Here is a 24,264-nt window from a genome sequence, read left to right as displayed (position 1 = left end):
AGCTACAATAGCAGATCATTTCCACAGAGCAACACATTTTAAAAGGCCGCAGTCCTCACCCTCATAGGATGAATGTCTGCATATGGTGGTTTGCCTTCCGCCATTTCTATTGCAGTGATTCCCAGAGACCAGATGTCTGCAACACAATTATACCCGATTTCTTGAATCACTTCTGGAGCCATCCAAAACGGGGTCCCTATAACTGTGTTCCGTTTTGCCATGGTATCCTGAGAAGAAGAGTAAGATAAAAATCCAGACAACGGCAATTGTATCAGCCACAAGCATTCACTAATGAATTATCATGCTAATTATCTGTCACTTGCACGCACATATATTACTAGATTAAGCAAGACTGGGATATGGAGGACTGCAAAGGGAAATTGAAGCATGCTTACAGAAGTTAGACATGAACTGAGGCAAACAGCAAACATCATCACAGACTGTTACTTAGGTACAGCAGCTTCCAGAGGAAGCCGTGCTCTAATCTGCTGCTGTTCTACTGTCCTATTATGTTGATGCAAAGTTCTAGAAAGCAGTTTAGAACATCTTAAAGTCTCCACAAGCACATAATACTTACATGCAGTTTAAGAAGAGAAAGTGTACACAGTCATCTTAGTTTTACTTACGGTAAGCTGTCCTGCCACTCCAAAATCTGCAAGTTTAGCATGCCCCTCTGTATTTAGCAATATATTTCCAGCTTTGATGTCCCTGTGTATTTTCCTCATAAAATGCAGGTACTCTAGTCCTTTCAGTGTTGACTGCACTATTGTGGCAATTTCCTCCTCTGTGAGCTAAAGAAAAGAAGAGTTACTATCAACCTACCAGTTGCTGAGATATAACACAATGCTGTTTCAGTCTGTATTTCCCTGAGATTTACTAATTGGCATTTAATTGCCTTCATTAAAGGTTGCCATACTGACTAATGGAAAAGTCCATATGCTTTCAGTCAGCAACCTCCAGCATTACGTAGTTGAGTTAGCTTACAACCATCATACACGTACATACACACCACAACCCTCTCACAACTTGTAATTCTTACCCTGCAATAGCCAAAAGTAAGGCAAAGTAGAGTGTGCTACTCAGAATCAGTCTGGGTTTTCAGGAAAAGCCAAGGTAACATCTTAACAAAAACTCTGATAACTGATTACTTTATCCAAATAACCAAAACTTGATTAATATAACCAGCTCCCTCATTTTCAGGGGAACAAAGGGCCTGCATCTCAGGTGGCAGCCCTGGCTGTGTCAGGCACTGAACAACTCATAAGAGTGATGCCCAAAAGGCAGTGCACGCGCTACTTAGCTTCCTCGAGCTGCTGGACACCCATGTTTCCCGTTTGTAACATTCAAAGGAGAAAGTACGTACAGTTTTATTTCGTAATCGAATAATATCGGACACGGATCCAGCACCGCAGTATTCCATGACTATCCACAGGTCTGTGTTCTTAAAATAGCTGCCGTAATACTTCACCACATGAGGACTGTGAAATGTCAAAAAGGAAGAAGAAACCAAAGGGTCAAATACTGATGACCAGCACAACCGAATAAGCAAAAGCAAAACACACTGCTGACTCCCTAAGCGGGCTTTAAAAATCCAGAGCTGAAGTGCCACTGAAACCCTGACCAAAAGTGTTCCAAACCAGTCTGAACTTTCACAGGGCTACTGCAGTCCTGCCAGGCCTCTTCCCTCAACCAACCTGCCAAAAAGTTGATTCAGGGAGTTAAAATGTCTGAAAATGAGTCCTACAGAAATAAGGAAGGGCCAGCATTCAGTCTCGTTTAGCTCCCAGAACTGGATTAATACAAGGTCAGTACCATGGTGGGCAAGAAGGCAGGGCACCAAGGGAATGAGAAATGGACCACAGTAGTCCCTGGTAAAGCTGCTGCAGAGCATTTGCAATCAAATGGAAACATTAAATATGGTCAAAAGTTTGCTAGAAAATAGCTATGGGGTTCCTTAAGAGGAATATCCCCCCATTACCACATACACCTTGTCTCTACAGTTTCGTTCAGGAACGTGATGTATTTTAGGAATCCTGTACAACTTAAAACTCCCTCATACAGTCAGTTATCAGATTGCCCAAAAAGCAAACAACCTAACGAAGTACACTATTGTCAGAACGACCATCTGCCCTTTGGGAAAGGCAAAGCTAAAAACTAACAGAAGGAACCTTTCTGATTTTGTGGGATGAAAGTTAAAGCATAAAAGTGCACTTATTCTATTCCTTGCCAAATATTTTCTAATGAAGAAACGAAAGACCAGCAAAATCAAGAAGTCAGTGTCCCTGAATGTTTGCACAGAAAATCTGATGTTCCATTGATTCACTCCCTCTGCTGTTCATAACTGTAAAATCTCATTTTAGGACTTACACTGTTAATATTTAATTTCTTTTTAAGGAGACACCTATTAATGCTTTCCAGGTTATGCAGTAAGACTTTTCAAGAACAAATTCTTTAAAAGTTTCATTTAGTTAGCTGCCACCAGACATCTTCATTTAAAGATAGTGAGAGTGAAATGCAACAGAGTGACTGGGACCATAGCTTTATTTTGCTACTGCCAGTTACTTTAAATGGTTTTCTATGCCTGAAGTCTATCAAAATAGCATTTCTTAAGGCTAGACTCCCAGTATCAGAAGAAATTTGTATACTTTAAACTCTCAGACTAGGATACACTTTGACAGGGGGTCTTCTGCACCTCCTGGTCTTGTCTGCCTGAGCTCATATAACATCTTTTCCCACAAGAAACATGCAAAAACAACCCAGAGAGCCAAACATCAGTCCATAAGTTATTCTGAGCATGCTAACGTGAGCAGACAGCTTGTAACGCACTATAACCCGCACAGGCAGAAAGTGGCCCCGTGAAGGACAATTCTGCCACCTAAGCAGACGACGCACATGCAAGAGTAGTCATGCATTAGTGGCTCTCATCCACATGCCTCTTAAAAAAAAAAGGAGCATAAAAAAAAGCAAAACCAAGCCCCTCTCCTAACAGTTTGTATGTCCACACCAAAACTTGTGTGTAATTCATTACCCCTCGGACATGGGAACCGCTGTGCTAACCCACAATCAAGTTACCACTGTTCAACGAGTTACGGCGCGTCGGGACAACTGCAGTACCTGCTCACACGCCTCGCTCGTTGCCAGCAGCAAGCGCAAGGTTATTTAACTTAGTTAGCTTAATGCTCTCGCATTGCAAGCTTAATTTTTGTTGTCTTACCTTTGCTTGAATTAACACTACCCAAATGGTGGGTTAACATGACTCAGTTGATACGAGGTAACTTGACCGTACAAGTCCAGCCTTTTAAAAAACATTTAAGGCAACATCATCGCTTTTATGTGATTAAATGCCAGATCACAGGCAATACTTTTCTTTACATACTGATGATAGGTTTCACAGTATACATTTACCTGTCACATTGCTGCATTATGGATATTTCCTTTATAATCTCTTGCAGGTCAGATTCCACAGGAACTTGTTTAATTGCAACAACTTGACCCGTTTCTTTATGAATAGCTTTGAACACACTGCCATAGGAACTATGAAACAAAATAGCAAACAATGAATAAAAGACCGTTTTAAAAATGCAAATGTTATGCTTTTTGCAAGTGCCTACTTTGGGGAAAAAAAAATAATACCTCCTGCTACAAATATTTTTACATTAATTTAAATAATCGGTCCACAAGCTTGTAAACACTATACATATAACAGCATGCTGAGACGGTCAGAAAGGAGCCAATCATCATTATGCACCCATAGATTTGGAAGGGCCTTTTACACAAATCCAACCAAAGCAGCATCTCTTTCTCCAGCATACGGTACCAGCTAAGCAACAGTAAGAACAGCAGCTCTGGTCAGAGAGCTCTGCTCACTCTCGTCAGCTATAATTTGTCTTATTTCCAGCTTCTTTGCTTACAGCAGCCAGGCAGAATTCCCACTTGGTTTTTCAAATGAACTGCTTAAGGTGACAAACACATCACTTACTGAGTGTTCCCAAACTGCTCTGCCTGAGCAAGTGGCACAATGAAACAAAATTTCCTTTCCGCCACACAGATCCTCCACAAGAGGTACCAGGGATGAACTACAAGACCTCCTGAGTTCCCACAAAGCACTCCAGTTTGCCATTTTTCAACAACATTTTGACCGCCTTCTGCTGAACCATAAGCTATTGCTTGGTTTAATGAAGACATCTTACTCCTGGCAAACAAATTATTTATTCCGTTACTAACCAAATGCAGTCGTTACACTAATGCATACTTTTGCAGTAATAGGATCATGACAAAGTGAAAAATCAAAGACCACCGAACATATATCCATCACACACATCTGCCCTTTGAGAAATGTACTTTGGGCCCACTGTAATAGAGCACATACCCTTCTCCAAGCTTCTCCAACACATCAAAAACTTCTTCAGGTTGCTTGGTTAAACTGTCTTCATCTAACTTCTTCAGCTGCCTGTATATGTAAGAATAGATAAATTACTACGTTTAGTTTTATTGCAAATGGGGGCTCTGCTGAAACAAAAGAATAAATAATGCCACTTTAGTATCTGGAAGGCTTGCATAAAGTAAGTCGATTATCAAATAAGTTTATGTCACATAGTTAGAAAAACAAATATTATCATTATCTAATAGCAAAAAAGGACCGGGAATTACAGAGACCAGAATTTGTTCAGGCACACAGATCTACAGTGCCTCTTTGTGGAATGCATGTGAGGATCTACACGCTGGTGGTCAATTCCAACTTGGCACTGCAGTCTCTTGTAGCTATCGAACATACCTGCAGATGTTCAAACTCTTGCATGGAAGGTAAGTACTAGGGCTGTGCAAAAGGGAACACGGTCTTCTCTGTGGTCTTATAGTACGTAAGGAATACATCTGTTGGGAGGATGCAGGCAATACCGATTTCATTTGTCCGTTTTTAAGGACATTAGTTCAGATACTGGCTTTATGCCTGGACATATATTAGGAAAATGCTATCAGGGAGAAAGGAAAAATAAAGGGGGGGTGGGGGGGAGGGAAAGGAAACTCATCTGACTTTGAGGATCTTAACGCTGCTCGGTCTGTTCCTCTCAAATGCATTGCTAAGGGTCTGCTGAAATACCTTCTACGTATCGAGGTAATTTTAGTGCAACGTGCTAGGTACTGGGATCCTTCACCTACCAACCCCCACCCCAGTGGGACTTCCAGGGAGACTCCCTACAGAAAGCAATGAGAAAATCCACCACGCTTGTTCCAGCTCACTTCTACCCCACCGGAGAGCTGTTCGCCAAGAAACTTCCTAAAGCAGCTAACGACTACATTTGTATTTCTAAAAGATATTATAAACGTAATATGTATAAACACTAAAAATATACGAAAAGTTCTGAAAACAAACTCTTTTACTATCAAATAAGCAGCACCCAATAGCCCACGAGGAAGTTTTTGGCACAAACTACCAGAAAAACTGACCCCCACCAGAGAAACCAAGCCAAACTCCAGCTCTCACAACTCTCCAAGACCCAGAACCTTGTCAGTGCCCGTGCCTTCGGAACTCACAAGCCTCACGGCAACCAACATTTAAGATGAAATACGCGCGGCTGCCTGCAACTGCAAAAAGCTCTTACTGCTGCTGCTAAAGACCGCCACTCCAGGCACGTACGTACTAATTTTGACACTAAATATGTATTTTTTCCCCCCGGTTTCTTCATAGCCAGAACGAAAAGCCGCTGGTTGGGCCCCGGTTACTCCGTTTCCGCACGAAGCGGTGCCTGCCTGCAGCACGAAGAATGGCTTCCTGAGGCGGAGGAAACCAACAGAAGCAGAGTCAGGAAGTGGCGAAATGCCGAGAGCAGCCGGCAGCTTCCCCGCAAAGATAAGCGCCTAGCAAGAGAACATTATCCTCGGGGAGCGGGAGGGAGGAGGGCGCGGGATGGGGTAACGAGGGGAAAGAACGTGAGGGACCACCTCAGGCACCATGCCCGAGGCGCCCAAAGAGCGGCGGTACAAAAGGCGGGTTCCTCTCGCTGAGGTTAAAACAAGGCCTACGTTATTTCGAGGGGAGGAAAAGAGAAGGTTTTGATGCCTAATTTAAAAGCCTAATCACCACACTGACGGCAAACTGCCCCGTTCCTGCCGGACCCGAGGAGCGAGCCCACCCCGCGGCGTCCCGGGGCTGGCAGCGCCGTGCCCGGACACCTGAGGCGCGGCACCCCCGGTGCTCCCCTCGCTCCCCCCGTCCCTCCGGGCCCGGTGGGGCCGAGGAGCCTCACGCCGGAGCCCCGTCCCTCCAAGCCAGCCCTTACCGGCGCGGGTTCCGCAGCTGCACCCCGTCCATGGCGCCGCGGGGCCGGCCGCTCCCTCACCGCCTCCCTCACGCCTCCATGGCAGCCCGCCGCCCCTTCCGCTCCGCCGCCGGAAGGCTCCGGGGATTGCCCGGCCCCGGCCCCGCTTCCCCGAGCCCAGCTCCCGGTGCCGGCCCCGGTTTCGCCCCCGGGATGGCGGCGGGGGGCAGCGCCAGCTCCCTGCGGCGCGCCGGTAACGAGGAGTTCCGCCGCGGGCAGTACGGGCCGGCCGCCGAGCTGTACGGCCGGGCGCTGGCGCTGCTGGAGGACGCGGGTGAGGAGGGGGCCGGGCTGGGGAGGGGGGACCGGGAGGGAACCGGGGGGGAGCCGGGGGGTGTCGGAGCGGCGCCTGAGCCCCTCCGGTGTGCCGCGCAGGGGAGGCCGCCGCCGAGGAGAGGAGCGTGCTGCTCGCCAACCGCGCCGCCTGCCACCTCAAGGAGGGCGCCTGCCGCCTCTGCGTCGCCGACTGCTGCGGGTGAGCCGGGGGGGGCCGGCTGTGCCCCAGGGGGGCTCATCCCGGGGGAGCTTCACCCGGGGGGGGCTGCAAACTGGGGCAGTTCCACTAAGGGGGGGTTCACTCAGGGGGGCTTCACATTGGGGGGGTTTCACCCAGGGGGGCTTCACTCAGGGGGGTTTCACCCCAGGGGTTTTTCGCCTGTGGCGCTGGACCCCCACAGGTGATGCAGCAGCAGATCGCCAGCTGAAAACGCACCCCTCTGGTAAACCTTGGTGACTTACTCCACTTCTGCACCACACTGGAGTAGAAAAAGTACCGCTCGCCTTTGATTTGCAGGTGTAAAGTTTTCAGGCGTAGCCCCCAAAGCGGGTCTATGTTTCTGGTTGCCAGCTGGGAGGAGGGAATTCCCTTCTTTTCCCTTGCTCTAGTCAGTTCATTAGGGTAGAAAACAAGACAGAAAAGCTCGCTGCCGCAGGATCTCTTCCCACGGTACCGTATCGCTTGAAGTGCACATAAAGACTTTGATCCCACCGTCCGGTATTTCCTAGACCGGGCCTACTGAATGCCTTGTAGGAAGGTATCCGGGGACTTCTGCCGGGTGCCTCACAGGCTGTGTCACCTTCTCGCCCCTCACAGCGCGCTCAAGCTGGTCCCATTCGGCATCAAACCCCTCCTCAGACGGGCGGCAGCCTACGAGGCTCTGGAGAGCTACCAGCTGGCCTACGTCGACTACAAGACCGTGCTGCAGATCGACTGCTCCATACAGTCGGCGCACGATGGTGTCAACAGGTAATGCCGAACGCTCCCTGGACGGAAGGCTCGGGAGCAGAGCAGCTCGGTCAGCGGCTGCTGGCAGCCCTGCTCCGTGTCTGCAGCGATGCCAGGAGCAAGCTGCGTCCTGAGCGCTTTAATGAAACAACCGAGGCCCCGACGCTTTGTGCGAAGGGCAGGCTTCGTCATGCTTCCTGTGTGCTAACGCCCTTAGCTCCTTCCAAGCTGCCGGTACATTGTTGAGGGCTGGGAATGTTTTCAGTGGAATTTTCTGCTTAGTCTGGTACCTATTTTAAAGAAATAATAATCTTACAAGTTCCAGCATCCTGTCCTATAAGCCTCCCTATGCTCACAGGGATTACAGGCTGCCATAGGCATTTTCCCTTCCTGGAGAAAATTCTGATTCACTTCGTTACTTGCCGGGCTTAGGAATAACCCACACATCTCTTGCCCAGCTGAGCACTGACAGCCCCAACCCTCATCCTATGGTATTTTTGGCCCTACTATCAGGAAGATATTCCTTTCATTAATTCCCTGTCTGTGGAAGGAGCTTAGTTTAGATGCATGTCACGGGGTTAGTGGAGAGATGCTGTCCTCAGTATGAGCCAGGTTATAACGTGACCCTGCTGGCTCGTGAGTGGCCCATCCAGCCAACAGAGCGACCTCCAGCCATCTCTTCCAGAATGACTAAAGCCCTGCTGGAGAAGGATGGTGTGAACTGGCGCGAGAAGCTCCCACCAATTCCCACGGTTCCCATTTCTGCCCAGAAGAGATGGAGCGCTCCTTCCGCAGCAGCCCCCGCCGCAGATGCGCCCCCTGGAAGCACACCGCAGGGACACCCAGGTGAGAGCACGTCCCTGGCCGTGCACAGCCCTTCAGATCAGCAGGGTAATGGCGAGCGAGGCAGCTGCCATCCCTGCTTGGTGTGTCTGCAGCCTGAGATCCCCAGAAACCTGGGCCTGGTTACTGGTTCTGCCAGAGCCTGCTTGGTTGGTGCTGGATCCTTTGATCTCTCTGTCTTGCCTCTATGTGTAGAGGGGCTATTTTCTTTCTGAGAGGCTGCTCTGATCTTATCAGTTTTATAGTGTTCTGTATTCTTTCACACTGTTTCCAGACCAGATTGCTGCTGGTGTAGAGAGAGCTCGAGCTCTGAAGGAAGAAGGAAATGAACTTGTAAAGAAAGGAAACCATAAAAAGGCAATTGAGAAGTACACTGAGAGCTTAAAGCTCAACCAGGAATGTGCAGCTTACACCAACAGGTACTCCTCAGCTCTTTGCCCAAGTACTTTTTGGCCCTTTATAAAAGCCACCATGGTACTTCATCTGACAAAGCTGCCTGATGTTTGCTCCCAGACAACTGGATAAAAAACACACCAACAAAACACCCACATGTTCCCCCCCAGTGCAGTCTTCCAAGTAGATTGTATAATGTTCTTTGATCAGATGCTGCAAAAAGCCTGGAGACACTCAGTTTAGGACTGCTAGGGGGTTTCTCCCTTTAATGCTTGTCTGCCAGGATTGCGTTATTCTGAGTAGTGTCTGCTGCCCCATGAATCACAGAGTGCACGCTGCTATACTCAGAGTACTTCCAAGACAAGCAGGTCATGTTCTAGACTGGTGTAGCTACAAGCCTCCACCCTTGAAGTGCTGGCTGCTCTATTTATTGCTGTAAACATCCTCTTTTTTGCAGACTGAAAAACTACTTTTCGCCCTTTTAACTGAAACAGGTGTTGAGCTGAAAAAGTAACATGTCAGGATAGGGATTGTTTGGGGACTCCAGCTTTGCGCTGTGCTGGGGTTAACTAAGATCTGTGTGCGTTGCAGCAGCAGATGCTGCTTTTAGACAAAGGTCTCTAACCAGGTCTTTGTATGGCAGAGCTCTCTGTTACCTGACCCTGAAGCAACACAAGGAAGCAGTACAGGACTGCACAGCAGCTCTGAGATTAGATCCTAAAAACATCAAGGCGTTCTACAGACGTGCTCAAGCACTTAAAGAACTGAAGGTAAGTCAGGAGTTTTTGACCAGCTTTAAGCTAGGATTAGGGACCTGTTAATGCCCTATAGACATCTAGCACCGAATGCTCTGCCATCAGATAGTGGAGACCTGTATGAAGTTGAAAGGAATTGTCCTTTACCTCAGTATTTACTGTTTGGATCTTGTGAGTTTCTCAGCATTGGGTCCTGCTTCTTGAAATGCTGGAAGCAGATAGATGTTATGCTGAGTTTTATCGTTCCACTAATACCAGGTTATAGTTCTCCTGCAGGGGCCTTAGGAATTTAAAATGTATTTCAGTGCACTAACACTTAAAAATTCTTCTTCTAGGATTACAAATCAAGTATTGCTGACATCAACAGCTTGTTGAAAATTGAACCAAAGAACACAGCTGCACTGAAGTTACTGCAAGAACTGAAGAGAGCCTAGGATAACCAACAAGGAAAGCTTTTTCTACTGCAGAATAAAGCTTTTTTCCTTCTGAGGTTGTTGCAGGGACCAATCTTAATGCAGGATGGGTACTGAAATCTACCTTCAACTGCTGCTGAGATGTAGTAGGTTCTGTGCCAGCATAACGAATGTTAAGATACATAATCTGTATCAAAGTTGATTATATGGCTTGAAGATCGTTAGAAGATTTAATGCCACTATGTAAGAGGCATATAGGTCAGCTTCCCTGGCTGAAATCAAGGTGCCTGTAACTACTGGCCTCAGGGACTCTGCATGTGAAGTGGCTGTTCTTGCTGAAGAGCTACAAACTGAGGTGTTCTTGTTAGTCCTTATTCAGGTGACAGTTTTGCTGCATTTGTGCTGCTACTACTTAACTAGGGTTGCTGACAGACTGCTGCAGTTGCCTGAGCACTGCATACCCCTCTTAGACCCAAGGCACGGTTACTTGCGCAGGGTTGAGCATGTTCCCTCTCCTACTTGATACCTGCTGGCCCTCAGCTGAATTTCTGCTACTTAGTGTGACCAGGCAGGTGTTTACAGCAGCAGCTTTCTTTTATTTTTAATTGTTCTGCACATATAAGAAAACCACCAGTTAAGTTAAACCTGCCTTGTTACACAGTGCACTACTTCTGTGAGATTACAGGTGCTCAGGCATTTTACAGCCTTGTTTTGTTTTTTTGTTTGGTTTGTTTTAAACTTTAGCTTGTCTGTGCCTTCTGGAGCAGTTGATGCAGGGTGTTACAGGGACTAGGATATGCAGTAATATCAGAGCTGAGGCCTGGCATACTATTTCAATGCATGTTTATACTTTTTTTTTTCCTTATGGTATTGATGGCACTGACTTAAAACGGTAGATAAAGAGAGGGTTGGAGTTGTTCTATGAACTGTTACAAATGTTCACATTAAAGCCATGTTTATTTTCACTCTAGATGTGTGTTTTTTATGGAATGGAAGGTGTAGGGAAACTGGAACACTTTTTCTTACTGCTTTGCTTCATTCTGACCCCAATTCAAGCACTGCTCTAACTGCCTTGCTTTGGAAGGCAGCTGCCAGACAGCAGGCTCCAGCCATTGCTCACTCTTACACCTTGTACAGGGGTGTGGTGCTTCCACCAGTAGCGTCATGATGGTGAACAATTGACCTGAACCAGCTGCTTACAATAGAGACTGGGAGACAGAAGCTAGCCTCTAAGTCTGGGTTTGTGTACCTTTTTTTCCCCACCTTATCTCTCCCAGCCATTAGTGCTCCAGGCAGGTGCTCCATTGAACTGAGTTTAGAAGGCAGGCATCACTTATGCTGTTATGCTCAAGTAAGACAATGACTTATCTTAGCTTGATGCTAAGTAGCTCTTGGGAAGTTGGGGGCCTGTATGCCATCAGCTGTAACGCACCAGGGTTTGAAACAACACCTCCCCCAGGGGCACAACTTGGTTTGTTTGCTCCATTCCTCTAAACACCGCAGCTCATAGATCCTGCAACCACCATTTCCCCAAGCTATTAGGGAGCTAACCATGATGGATTTCAGGGTGGGGCAGCACAGGCCAGCAGTGCACAGATAAGCAGAGGAACGTCTGGCATACAGGAGGAACTGTCTGCTCTTAACGAAAGAGCTCTCCTTTTAACAGCCGTGCTGTTATCAGGACTGGCAGATACCTGCCCTGTTCAGCTACACTTCATTACAGTAGGTCCAAGCAGCAGCAATCACTCTCTCTTCCCCCTCTAAGCACAGAATGCTTTCCCCGCCCCCCCATCTTATCTCTAAGGCTTTCCCCGCTGAAGCGCAATGCCACCAGATAGACACAGATCAAGCGCAGCTACAAGACACCATGCTTCAAGCCCAGGGTCACTTCTGCCTGTGTCCCCTTCTGTTCCAGGAAGGGTGCTGCTATCTGCACACGATGCTCCCCAGGCACACGAAGGTACTGCTATCCACACGGGCAGCTGGAGAGCGCCTGTCACAGAGGCATGCCTCCATCCGCCCTTTTCAAAGGGCACAGCAACTATTCCAAGCTGGACTCACATGTGCATTGTTGCTCCTGCCTCAACTTGCTGAAGCCTCAGACTCCCCGGAGGAGCTCAGAGAACTACTCTGAAAGCTTTCTGGTATTGTCCTTGTCTCACTACACAGGGATCCAAGTGGCAAGTTTACCTTTTCACTTAAAAGTTTTAAAAACCCTGTTTTTTGTTCATATCCTTTCTTAGGCTGTTCCCTACTCTGCCTCTTCCTGCGCCCCCCACTCTGAATTCCCTCTAGCTTTACAGCTGTCTTCCTGAGCCAAGGCATCCAGCACTGTCAGTGGTGGCACAGGCACATCTCAACTGATCCGTTGCACCTGAACAACCATTTCAGACTCAAATTAGGCAACAACAGAATTAATTTTACTTGTACAATTCTGTCCCAGCTCCTTATATGCATAACTGATACGCAATTTGCATTTTTTTCCTCCTGTACATCAAATAGATTTAGTCCTTTGTAGACTTATCAGTGAGATGTTTAAGCAGTACACAGTTCAGGCTGGGGGGCATCCTCTGTAACAAAAAGAAATACTTAAGGAGATCAGAGCAGGAATGAAGAAAAGCCCCAGGAAAGAATCCCAGCTGAGCAGAACATATACCATGGAAGAGCAAATATGTAAGTGCTATTAAAATGCTGGAAGGAAAACAAGAGGTAGGAGGGATGAATCAGCAACCAGCTGAAGTCAGGGTATGATACAGCACAGAAGCAAGCCCAAGAGAGCAGCACCAGCACACAGACTGGATAGAAAGCAGGTAGCTTGTGCTGATGGAGGTGTGCTCCTATAGACTAGGAAAAGCAGTCAAATAAGGTCAACACGTTGACAGCACCAAGGAGCCTCCAGGGAATGGAATTCCATTCCTAAATAGGAAGAGCAAAGCATTAAGGCCAGGATGACTATAGCAACTGCAGCATGCTCCAGGAGAGGCTAAGAGCACAGAAATCAGTAATAACAGGCCTTGATGCCCATGAGCAGAGCATCCCACTGAGCCAGGGTGCAATTATCAGTGTTTTCAGTCCTTGAAATTGGTCAGAAAAACCCATGGGAGAAGCAACTTCTGATTTACAGATTTTGGTCACAGTATCTCAAGCTGGGTCTTGTGCACCAGAGCCACGCAGTATGATGACCAGAAGGTACTCAGTCCCAGTACTCTGCAGGCATACAAGCAAGAGGATGAAGCCTTTTAAAAGAAAATTGAAAGGGCTAGCTAGAAAGGATAAGAATGGAAGTGGATGCTGTGAAATTTGCTCAAAGTCACCCTTTGAGAGTGGAAGGATCAGGAGAGCTGTTGGTCAGCAATTTGTTCGTTTAATCCTACACAGCAGTTCCTGTCCCTGAGCCAGCTCTGAGGACTGCCACCCTGCCAACTCCACAAGCTTCAAGCACTAATTACAACAGCTTGGCTTGAGTCTGTCCCTCCACCTGCATGAAATAGACACAGCATTTGCTGCCCTTCTGCAAAGGAAACTAACCCATGCTTTGGGGAGTGGAAGCATCAGTTCTTTATTAGTGTCAGCTACAGGAACAAGTAAAACTACAGAACCCAATCAATTCACTAAAAGGATGATTCATCTGGACTTGTCATTTCCTGGGCAACTGAACTGGGCTGGGTTCCACGCTACATCTCACAAGACACTTTCAGAAGAGAAGAGAATTAACTTTGGAATTTTTATACAGGTGCAGGGAGGAAGCAGCAAGGTTTGCAATACGCACAAGAAAACAGGATGGGGCATTGAAGACAGACCAGTGTCACTATACAGTCATAATTCCAGAAGCATGGCGGGGTGGCTGCTGTCGTTCTGCCAAGGCAATGTTGTCAGGACTTGCTCCCAATCCTAGTTAGAAAAAACACAAAGAACGCACATATGTAATTTTCAGCCGCTAGAAGAACAATTTGATCCAGACAAGAATTCACAGGTCATCTCTGAACTTGGATTAATTTGGCGTTTCCTTGTGATCACAAGTCAAAAAAATTACCACCTTCAAAGGGGGAATTGCTTGCTGATGAGTCTGTCCCACACTCAGCAGCAGGGCTGGCTCTCCTGATCTATCCCATGCAGGAGCACCAACATTTTTTTAAGCGTATCTGCTGACAAGGTTCTGCAGCACCAGCAGGGAAGTCCTAGGAGAGGTTGTGCCAGTCCCCCCAAGCAGGGCAGAGAAGCGAGGCCCTTCCCTCTGTCCCTTCCTGGCAGCACAGGTGTTGCCCTCATGAACACAAGGGGAAGAGGGCAAGGAAAGAACCACACAGAACTATGTTGTTGCAGTACAATTAAGTCTGGAAAATGGAGGATGAATCACATGATTTAAAGTGGAGTATTACAGTACATACAGCCTCACTTGGTCTGCACAAGAAACCCAATCCCCAGCTTCAGGCATAAGCCACAGACCCCGAGCGCACGCCAGCTCCCGCAGCCACCCCTGCACCTACCTGGGCTCACTGCAGGAACGCCGCCGCGCTGCCCTTGTGCGACGTCTCGGTGGCCTGGTGCGCCTGGAGAACAGCCACAGCTTCCTCGATCTGTGCAGAGAGCACAAGTTGGGGAAGAGAGGAGCTGCTTTGACACAGGATCACACTGCACAAGAACTGCAGCGCTCCAGGTCTCAGTGCAGCCCCCGCACAAACCCCACTTCTAGGGGGTAAGGGGATTAATAAAAACAACAATAATAAATCTAAGTCTGTTGCTTCTGCTAGAACGTGGATCAGCCCACGGACCTCTTCTGCCTCCTCCCTAAGGAAGTGCTGGGGCATTTCTCCTTTTCTGTAGGAGTCACAGAAGGCCAGAGTGAACTCAAGCTTCTCTTTAGGCGAAGCTGCCCAGCAGCACCCAGCAGAGCCTAGGCTCCTCTAAAAGTGCCAGCAGAACGCTGAAAGTGAATCCTGCCTCCGAGCAGCAGCAAGGCAATGCAGTTAATTCCTTGTGACTGTTTTAATGGGAACCAGAAGCTAAACATTCACCGGGATTAAAACCAAAACTAAGTCAAAACCATTTCCCTATTTCATTCTGGGGAGCAATGCTCACCCTGCCTTCTCCCCTTCTCGCTTCCTATTCACCTCCAAACCACCCCTAGGGCTTGGCCAGGCTTCCAGAGCTGCTCTGAGCTCTTCTTGCTGAAAGCAGGCAGATGTGATCAGCCTGGGGCCCTGGCTGTCTGTCTTTCACTGTATAGAGGCAGCTACTTTATCTTTCTATGGATATCAAGTCCTTGGCCCGTCTTCTGGGCCACAGCCACCTTCCTCATTTAGTGCTCGCAGCAGCGGGTACTTTGCCCTCGGGACGCGATGTGCTTGGGCACCGAGTGCCCCCTACCTTGGAGTGCAGGGAGTCGGGGGACTCCAGGAGGAGCAGCAGCTCCGAGTTGTCGATCTCCAGCAGCATCCCCGTGATCTTGCCAGCCAGCGAGGCGTGCATCGCGTGGATCAGAGGGTAGAGGCGCTCACCTGCTCCGAGCACCGGGGAGGACATCAGTGAGCACTATACAAGACCCCCGGTGGTTTCAAACCCCCAAGCCCCCCTGCCCTCCCACCTCTGTGCTCCCCTCTCCCCTACCCAAACTACTCTGCTCCCAACCCTCCCTTAGGCAGGGAGGGTTTCGGCACACGGAGGGAAGCTGCCAGGTGAAGCAGGCACCAGCTGCAGGAGTTGAGCAGCACAGGCACCATGGAGCTCTGCCACATCCTTCCTTCCTTTTTTTTTTTTTTTTAAAGCAGCATATTATCAGAGCCATCCAACAAGGGCATTCTCCTTGCAGCTAAGTTTTCCCTGGTGCATTTAAGTCTGCCTGCCTGCACACGCAGTCAGGCAGCAGGGCCTCCTCCGGCAGCAGGGACACCCACCTATCATTTGCTTCTGCTCCTGAGGAGGGGCTGCTGCAAGCATGGATGCTGTCAGCGGCTCCTGCCCCTGGACATGCACAGCGGGTTCTCCCACCTGGATAAAGCAACGCAGAGAGCAGCAATCAGGCTGGAAGCAATGCACAAGTTCAGTGTGCAGCAACGGTGCTGGTCCCTGGGTGCAGCGGGGAGTTTCACCCTTCAGAGCTGCTGCTGCAAGCTCTGGCACTGCCTACTTGTACCCCAACGCCAGCTTTTAGGAAAAACCAGAGCCAGGCATCGCCTCCACATTGCTGCAGGACCTGGATCCACAGCCCAGGAAAGGAACCCATCGCACCAGTTACAACCAGAGCCGCGGGGATCCCACAAGGAGCACGCCCACGGCGCAGGCGGGCGCTACCTGCGGGGCCCCGGGCGGCACGCTGCCCAGCGGCTGGATGTTCCTCACGGCCGGCGAGTACTTGTACTGCGGGGCGCCCCGCGGCAGGGTGGGCGAGGAGGGCACCCGGGCGCTGACCGTCTGCGTCCCTATGTTGGCTGCAAGAGGGAGGCAAGAGACGGTTAAAAACACACCAAACGCAGCTGAACCCTGCCGCGGGCTCAAACAGCCCCCAGGACAAGGGCAGAGTCCCCAGGTTGGGCGCTGCTCTCCCACCCACTGGTCTGGGCAGAGGGCAGGAGCTGGCCAAGGCACCCACATCTCACCCCCCTACAGACCCCCTTGTCAGGCCACAGCTCCAAGCAGCCCTGACACGAGTGGGTTTTTCTGGAGTCAGCCTTGGCAGCAGGTGAGAACCTCTGAGCACTGAGCCATGGCTGCAGCAGCATCTTTAAAGAGCGTATGCAAGGAGCAGCGCCCAACACAACCAGTCTGGTGTCACAGACCTGCCCCTTTACCTGAACGACCACAGCATTCCCCAGAATTTACTGGGGACACTGCTCCAGCCCCAGCACCACCCAAACTCCCCCACGAGCACACCCAGCACGGCGGGGCCTGAGCCGGGTCCCCCTGCACTCACCCACTCTCTGGGCCTGGGGGGGCACGCGAGGCACTTGGGTGGACGCCTGTCTCATGGTGCTGATGTTGGACAGCAGGCGCCGGGGCTGCACGGCGGCTCTCAGGATGGGGGTGGCTGAAGGATACGCTGCTGGAGAGATGGAGCACAATTAGCGAGGCTGCCGGGTAGAAATAAGCATGGAAGAGATGCTGGGAAGGGGCCGTGGCTGGGAAAAGCCTCCATGGGCAACCTGAGCCCCAGTGCCTGTCACCAGTGAGCCCCGCACCAAGGTACCGCCTGCTTTCCCAAGCACTGACTTCCCGTGGCTGCACGTTTTACATTTTGTGGTGTTTTTAGAGAGCCCGCGGTCCCCAGCGCGGCCCAGCTGGCCCCGAGCACCCGTGGGGACAGACGGACGCACTCACGGGGAGGCCGGGAGGGCTGCGCACTCCAGCGAGTGGCGGGGCGGACGGGGACTACTGGGCTGGGGCTGTAGAAAGTAGCTCTGGTTTGTGGCTACGGAGGGAGAACACGTTATATCCAAGGTGACCCGGGAGCTGAGCCACGTCAGATCAGCACAGAGCAGCATCTCAGCAGCCACCACAGACAGGTGAGCCAAAACCATGCTCTGCAGCATGCCAAAGCTTTTATAAAGATCTTAAAGATCTGCTTCCAGTCCTGACAACTGTGTTTCCTCCAGCACATCCACTTATCTCCTCCCCACAGGCTTTTGCACGCCTCTAACCCTTCTCCCTCCCCTCATTTCATTACTGGGCTCTTTCTCCACACTTGAACCTTCACACCAAACTTCTCCTTGGCAATCCACCAAATACCCAGCCCATAGCTGGAGCACCTCAAGCCAGCCTTTCCACGAGCCCTGCCGCTGAGTCGGCAGCTGGGCACCACCAGCCGGCACAGATACAGCTCTGCACAAAACAGAGACATGCTCCTGGACCTGACTGCCCACCTCCCCCAGCACACGGCAAGTTCGGGTCCCCAGGCAAGGCTGTCACTGCAGGACAGGAAGCAGGGACTCACCTGAGGGATGGGGGGTAGGAAGTACCCCGGGGGGGGCTGGAAGGAGCCAAGGAGAGGGCCGGGCAGGGCCCTCATGGTAGCTAATCGCTGCATGTACTGGTTGGTGAGAATTGCTTTCCGCTCCTCTTTCCTTTGGGCGAGGGCGACATAGAGAGGCTTAGTGCTGACGATCCGCCCGTTCATTTCGGTCACGGCCTTGGTAGCCTCTTCTGGGGAGGAAAAACATACAAAGCCAAACCCTTTGCTGTGGCCACCCTCTGTCATCACCTAAAATTGGATTAGAACAACACAGCTAAGTCCACACATCAGCACGGCCACCCGAGAAGCACGGCGCGGTCGGGGCCCCCCCCAGCACCCACACCCCGGGTGGGACAGGTCGGCACGGGGTGCTCCCATGGCTGGGCTGGGCTCACAAGGGTAGATTACCCCAGGGGAGGGGAGGACACAATGGGATGAAACCCAAAGGTTTGCTAAACACCAAGGTCAGTCTGGGCCAGCCCAAGACCTGCGACCTGTGACCTTCCACAGGGTCTGCGTGAAGCCCTGCAGGACCCAGAGATGCTCTGGCATTTGCTGCTTGCTAATGAGCATGTGAGGGTTGCATGTTGTCACGTCAGTGTGCAACCACGTGAGCAACCGTGCGGTATTGAGAAGGATCCTCTTTTCAAGTGTCACATCCTGCGCTTAGCAGGGCTGGGATAACTCAGCAAGGTTACAAAGTACTTGCTGAATCAGTAAGTGTTGGACACAAGTGACACATCCTTCACGCTTGGCTTGAGATACAAGCCATCAGCAGGGAGCTCCAGCTCAACAGGACGACTGTCCTGACCCCTTTCCAAGGGCTGAACGCGCCGGCCAGCCCAGCCCTGGCCCCTCACCTTCGCGCTGGTGATGGTGCCATAGGGGGAGAACTCCTTCCTCAGCCGCTCGTCGTCTATCCCATCGTCCAGGTTCTTCACGTACAGGTTGACCCCCTGCAAACAGGCAGAAAAGCAGCTTGGCCTCCTCCAGAAGGTACAGCAGGCTCCCAAGATTTACTGCAGCTTTTAAAGCTGATGTTTCATCAGCAGCTTAGCCAAGAGGTGGAACAACCCAAAAATACTCCAGTGAGATCAGTGACTTGAAGAGGAGCCAGGGCTGCGCATGTGCTGTGCCCACAGGGGAGATGCCCCAGCAAAGCAGGGCTCAGGTCGCTGCTATGAAGTTGCTCCAAGAGCTCAGGAAACCTAATTTCCAAACTAATATTTTATTTCTGGAAAAAGTGGGCCTGTTTGTTCACCCATCAACACTACCCTGCACTTAGATCTCTCTCCTCTTTGCTGACACTGCTTCCCTGGACATTAGATGGTGACCAGAGCCCTGCATGGGTACTTGCATCAAAAAGGACGCATCCATGGTGTGGGTCCTCAGGACGCAGCGTCCCACTCCTCCCTTACCTGGTACCTGCTCACTCGCTCCTGCTTGATCTGCTCAAACTTCCGTTTCAGCTCGCTCTGCCGCTCCAGCCGCTTCTGTGCCCGGCCCACGTACACCACCCGCCCGTTGATCTCCTTCCCGTTCATGTCGGCCACGGCCTGCCAGCAGAGAGCACGGCTCTGAGCACCGCAGACCCCAGCCCAGCCCCACCACGAGCAGAGACCTCCCCAGGTGAGCACAGGGCAGGGGCTTTGCTCTCACAGAGCCCCCACCAAGGGCTGGCCCTCGCGGGTGCTGCCCGTCCAGGCACCCACGCTGGCACCCAGGCCAGCAGGGCCAGCAGGTCCCCGCCCGAGGACAGGGGAGGTCCCGGCAGGTGACCGGCTGGGACGGCCAACAGGCAGCCGAGCTGCCACTGCCTCGCCCCAGCAATTTGCAGCTTGCCTTCTGGGCTTCTTCGTGCTTCTCGAAGTTCACAAACCCAAAGCCCTTCGAGCGGCCGGAGCTGTCCATCATGACTTTGACGCTCAGAGTCTTTCCTGCAAGAGGGAAGGAGAGATTGTTCTGAAAAAGGGTGCCCACCCAGGGCACGGGAGCAGGCAAAGCCACCACGAGGCACCGGTGCAGTGAGGAGATCAGTCAAGTGGCAGGAGGAGCTGCCGGATCCCTGCTGCCACAGGGGAAATGGAGGCTGCGGGGCGGACAGCACAATCCCTCCCACCCAGGGTGCTGCTCACATTGCTGCTGGCTTTTTGGGTCCTGTGGCCAGAAGTTCTCATCTCCCTTCATATATGAATGCACACATGGGACACTGCTGTGCTACCACGTGGACTGTACTGAGCCCTGGTGCAAGAGGCATCCTCCAGTAACAGGCTGAACTGGGAAAGCCACTTTCGCTTTAAATTCAGACTTAACATCTCTTATTTTCGTGGCTCCTACAACCAGTACACTGTTTTCAAGACAGTTTCAAAAACAAAAATCAAAACCTGTAAACCCACGAAACTTTTATTGGGAAGGAAGGAAGTGGCTCCAAAAAAAAGACAACACCTAATAGTATCCTCTGTCATTACAGGAAAGCGCACATGGCATCCTGACAGCTTAAGTCACTGCAGTCCTGTGGCCACATGGTGTTTAAGCAAAGCAGATCACATCAAGATAAGGGCTCTGTATTCCAGCCAAGCATTCTCCCCATCTTTGGGGTTGCCCCAACTCCAGTTTACCAGACATTAAGATATTTGGCTTCAACAACCACACTCACCAAACTTGGAGAATATTTCCCGCAGTCTGTCATCATCCATGTCATCCCCAAAGTTCTTGATGTAGACGTTGGTGAACTCCGTTGCCCTAGCCCCAAACTCTGCATCGCGCTCTTTGCGGGATTTGAAGTGGCCAACAAACCTGCAGGAAGCAAGCAGAGGCCCATGAACTCCCCATGTCCCCTGCAGAGGGAAAACAGAGGCATCTGTCTTGGTAGGGGCTGGGAGAGACCCTTGCGCTTCAGGCACCACCCTGGGTCACCGTAAGCCACCAAGTGTTTCACACCCAGCACCTCCAGACCCCACTGAAGCAGGATGAGCACAGATACAGGCTGCAGCCCCGTCCTGGGCACAGCCAGGGGTATCACCCCCCCCAAAAAAAAAAACACCAGAGGATGCCACCACGTTTCAGCTCTTTCTCTGAAGTTATCACCAAGCCCTTCAGGGAGCTGCTTGCCTCCACAAAAAAGGGATGTACGGAAGCAGCCCACAAAATCTGAGGTGATGCAATGTCAGCAGAGGGCTGGAGAACAACCAGACCTCTTCCTGCCCCAGATTATCTGACCCTGATAGCAGCGATCGAGGACCAGCCCTGCTTGGCGGGCATTCATTACACTGCCTCAGCAGTAAAACACAGCCCTGGGTCAGGCTCCTTCCCCACCACCAGGAAGGACTCAAAACCACGATCACACTTCCATCAGCATGGACCACAAATGACTCACAGCTCCGGAAAGCAGAGCTGTAACGCTTAACCAGGAAGGGAAGAGCGGAGACACCAAGGGCAGGAGTCAGCAGCCTGAGCAGGGCACGTGTTTGCTCACAAGCACGCACCAAGCTGAGGGAGGAGTGCCACGGCAGGGCCAGGGGCGCTCCTCCTCCCACACTTACACCTTGCGGTCGTTGAGCAGCATCCCATTCATGGTCTCGATGGCCCGAGTTGCTGCCTCCTGAGTCTCAAAGTGAACAAAGCCATAGCCACGGGATCCGTTTTCATCACAGACCACCTACAACAGCAGGGCAAGGAGAAGTAAAAAAAAAAAAAAAAAAAAAAAAGTAAAAACCGCAGATGGTAGTTCTCTCCCTCCTTGCACATGAGTAGGTCTCAGGAAAGCCCACCCTCCTTCCCCAGGGGCGTCACCCTCCCCTGACATCCCGCTCCCACAGCGGCAGAGCGGTGATCAGGTGCTCACAGGTTGCAGGTCAGGGACCACAAGGAAAAGAGAGGGGTGGGTGCAGGGCAGAAAAGCACCCTGTCCCCACGGGAAACACAGGGCCTTGTGGCTTCCATCCAGGCGAAGGGTGGGAATTCAGAGGAAATTTAGGAAGAAAAGCAGGCAAGTGAGTTTCAGCTGATGGGAATGCACTGCCAAGAACTTGGGGAAGCTCTGCAGCAAGCCCCCTTCTCCGCAGCACAGCCGCAGGCACATACCTTGCAGGACAGGATGTTCCCAAAGGCCGAGAACGTGTCGTACAGGGCTTTGTTATCAATGGAGTCATCCAGATTCTTGATAAATACATTTCCAACCCCTGATTTCCTGAGCCCGGGGTCTCGCTGGGACCACATGATACGGATAGGCCGGCCTTTGATCACCTCGAAGTTCATGGTGTCCAGGGCTCGCTCAGCTGGCAAAGAGGTGAGCACAAAGAGAGAGAACGGTCGCACAGATGGACCTCCTTCCCCGTCCTACAGCACGCGAGACAGACACAGGAATTGGGGACACTGCTGGGCACCTCGTTAAGCCAAACGAGGCAGGAGGCCTCAGCACATTCCAGAAGCACCTGGCAGCAGAGCATTAATTTCGCTGCAAGCTCAAGTTTGGCAGATGCCCAAGTCATTTACTGGGTAATGACTGTGGTCTCCAGGGCAACTAACCCAACACCTTCCCATCGCTGCTGCCTCCCTCCAAAATAAGTCTCCCTGTGGGTAATTCTGCCATTCAGCACTGTATTGCTGCAGTCAGCAGGGTGAGAAGGCCCTGCCTGCCAGCAGGGACATCAGGAAGGGGACCTCGCTTCTCCTTGGCACGAGCAAGCAGGGCAGAAGGGGTTTCAGTGCCCTTCCCCATGAGCTCAGAGGGAGGAGACTCTTGCAACTCCCTTCTTCTCCCCCCCTTGAAGGAACCCAGAGCCCTGCTGCTGCGTCATCTCCCAGTCCCTGAGATGGGCAATCACCCAGCCACAGGAGAAGAGAGCACAGACTGGGGTTAACTGCAACCAGCACCCAGCCTCAGCAGGATACCAGCAGCCCTAGCAGCTGACACGTCCCCTCAGACAACTGCCGACCCCGCTCCTCTTGCACCGCCCCAAAGGCATAAGGCAGCCCCTCGGGACCACCCTACACGGGGCTCACCATCCGCCGGCTGCTGGAAGTTTATGTAGGCGTAGCCCAGCGATCGGCGCGTGGCAACGTCCCGGCAGACTCGGATGGACATGATGGGCCCGGCGGGCGAGAACTTCTCGTAGAGCATGGCTTCGGTCACGTCTGGGTGGAGGTCCCCCACGTAGAGAGAGGCTAACGGGTAGCCGGGGCCGCTGGCATTCATGGCGTTCAACTGCAAAGCTCAGCTGCGAAGGGAGACGGGTTTGAGACGCAGAGCGCGGGTCTGGGGTCAGAGCAGCCCTTCCCCATGAGAGACCTCCATGGGATGAGAAGCCCCAGAGCACAACACAGCGGGGCACGAAGCGGCGAGGAGACACCAGCCAGCGCTAGGACCCCCCAGAGAACAGAAGCGCAGCTCCCAGCTGGGAGCACACCTCCGGGGCTCCTACCTGAGAGCCCCAAACCCCCCGGACTCATTAAAACGCCCCCGCGGACGCTGAGGGGAGAGGCACGGGGGGGAGAAATGCACCGGGGGACCCCCGGCTGCAGCCGAGGGCTGAGGGGAGGCCGGGGCCACGAAGGGAGCCGGGGGAAAGGCCCGGGGAGGCGGGGGCCCGATCCCCGCGGGCACGGAGGGGCTGTGAGGGGGCTGCGGGGCCCCCCCGTCCCCTCACTCACGCCCAGCAGCTCCGGCGGCTCCGCTCGCAGCACCGCTCCCGCTGCGGCTGCCGCCAGCCCCCGCCTCTTCCCGCGGCGGCGCCGGGGGCGGGCCGGGGCCGGGGCCCTCCCCGGGGCCTTCCCCGCCCTCCGGCGGCTCCGCCCGGCCCGGCCCTGCCCTGCCCGGCTCGGTTCGGCCCGGCCCGGCCCGGCCCGCGGCACCGCCCCCGGGGGCAGCCGGGCGGTGCGGCCTGGGCCGTGGCAGGCCCCCGCGGGTAGTTCCCTGGAGGGACGGTCCCGAACTCATCCCACGGCCGAGGGGTGCGAAATGGGAGGAGGAGGAACCCGGGCGACACGGGCCCGGCTCGGCGGGAGCCCCTCGCCCTCCGACACCCGAGGGCGCCCCTCAGCACCCCGCACCCCCTCGCCCCCCGAGGTCAGAGCCCAGCTGCGCCACGGCACGGGGCTGTCACGGCCCGGGGCTCCGTCACGGCTCTGTCAGGGCTCGGGGCTGTTCCCGAGGCCATGGCCGTCACCAAACGACCTGCAGCGCAGCTGGAGCGAGGGATGAAGAAGCAGATGAGCCCAGGGTAGAGCCGAGGCAGCTGGGCCAGCAGCCTGCCGAACAAGCATCTCCGTCCACGCTTCTGCCGGGCTCGGGCCTCGTGGCCGTGCTCCCTCTGCCTCCGCATTTCAAGGAGGGCAGTTCGTGCAGCAGGGCGAGTGTCTCGCGCTGACTTCA

The 24,264-nt window shown here is 52.3% G+C and overlaps 3 protein-coding genes across 10 annotated transcripts in view; 1 reads left to right on the top strand and 2 right to left on the bottom strand.

Moving 5' to 3' along the window:
* The window catches only part of STK4 (serine/threonine kinase 4), a 45,861-nt gene extending 39,448 nt beyond the window's left edge, over positions 1-6,413 (bottom strand). For 3 of the 4 annotated variants that reach the window (XM_013189286.2, XM_066978571.1, XM_066978572.1), the window contains exons 1-7: positions 5,640-5,699; positions 4,775-4,872; positions 4,370-4,450; positions 3,406-3,534; positions 1,364-1,478; positions 627-791; positions 60-227 (exon numbers count right to left, since the gene is read on the bottom strand). In XM_013189286.2, the coding sequence (XP_013044740.1) occupies positions 60-227; positions 627-791; positions 1,364-1,478; positions 3,406-3,534; positions 4,370-4,450; positions 4,775-4,872; positions 5,640-5,684 (801 nt within the window). In that variant the 5' untranslated portion in view covers positions 5,685-5,699. Of the gene's footprint in view, positions 1-59; positions 228-626; positions 792-1,363; positions 1,479-3,405; positions 3,535-4,369; positions 4,451-4,774; positions 4,873-5,639; positions 5,700-6,278 lie in introns of those variants that run through there. The other variant, XM_048072552.1, reaches the window with a different exon arrangement.
* Positions 6,309-10,916, top strand: TOMM34 (translocase of outer mitochondrial membrane 34). Its single transcript, XM_048072555.2, has 7 exons — positions 6,309-6,591; positions 6,693-6,792; positions 7,411-7,563; positions 8,228-8,388; positions 8,660-8,804; positions 9,422-9,548; positions 9,869-10,916. Exons 1-7 carry the CDS (start codon positions 6,309-6,311, stop codon positions 9,965-9,967), a joined length of 1,068 nt encoding a protein of 355 aa, XP_047928512.2. The 3' UTR covers positions 9,968-10,916.
* Positions 10,917-12,344: 1,428 nt separating this feature from the next.
* On the bottom strand, positions 12,345-23,682 carry PABPC1L (poly(A) binding protein cytoplasmic 1 like). Of its 5 annotated transcripts, none has more exons than XM_048072615.2 (16): positions 23,544-23,682; positions 22,896-23,110; positions 21,975-22,168; positions 21,434-21,549; positions 20,548-20,687; positions 19,734-19,828; positions 19,310-19,447; positions 18,752-18,847; positions 17,874-18,140; positions 17,261-17,351; positions 16,857-16,985; positions 16,238-16,374; positions 15,841-15,934; positions 15,314-15,444; positions 14,434-14,523; positions 12,345-13,837 (listed from the first exon to the last, which is right to left on the bottom strand). In XM_048072615.2, the coding sequence occupies exons 2-15, from the start codon at positions 23,086-23,088 to the stop codon at positions 14,440-14,442; spliced, it is 1,905 nt and encodes a 634-aa protein (XP_047928572.1). In that variant the 5' UTR covers positions 23,089-23,110; positions 23,544-23,682; the 3' UTR covers positions 12,345-13,837; positions 14,434-14,439. The 5 variants fall into 5 exon arrangements, 3 of the variants coding, with proteins under 3 accessions (XP_047928572.1, XP_047928573.1, XP_047928574.1); XM_048072616.2 differs by having other exon boundaries at positions 16,857-16,982; XR_007166450.2 differs by lacking the exons at positions 12,345-13,837; positions 14,434-14,523; positions 15,314-15,444; positions 15,841-15,934; positions 17,261-17,351.
* Between the last annotated feature and the right edge of the window lie 582 nt (positions 23,683-24,264).

Source organism: Anser cygnoides, chromosome 16, assembly GCF_040182565.1.
Source record: "Anser cygnoides isolate HZ-2024a breed goose chromosome 16, Taihu_goose_T2T_genome, whole genome shotgun sequence".
In the NCBI taxonomy this organism is placed as follows: Eukaryota; Metazoa; Chordata; class Aves; order Anseriformes; family Anatidae; genus Anser; species Anser cygnoides.
The sequence above is the reverse complement of the archived record's forward strand: the minus strand, read 5'-3'. Positions and strand labels throughout refer to the sequence as shown.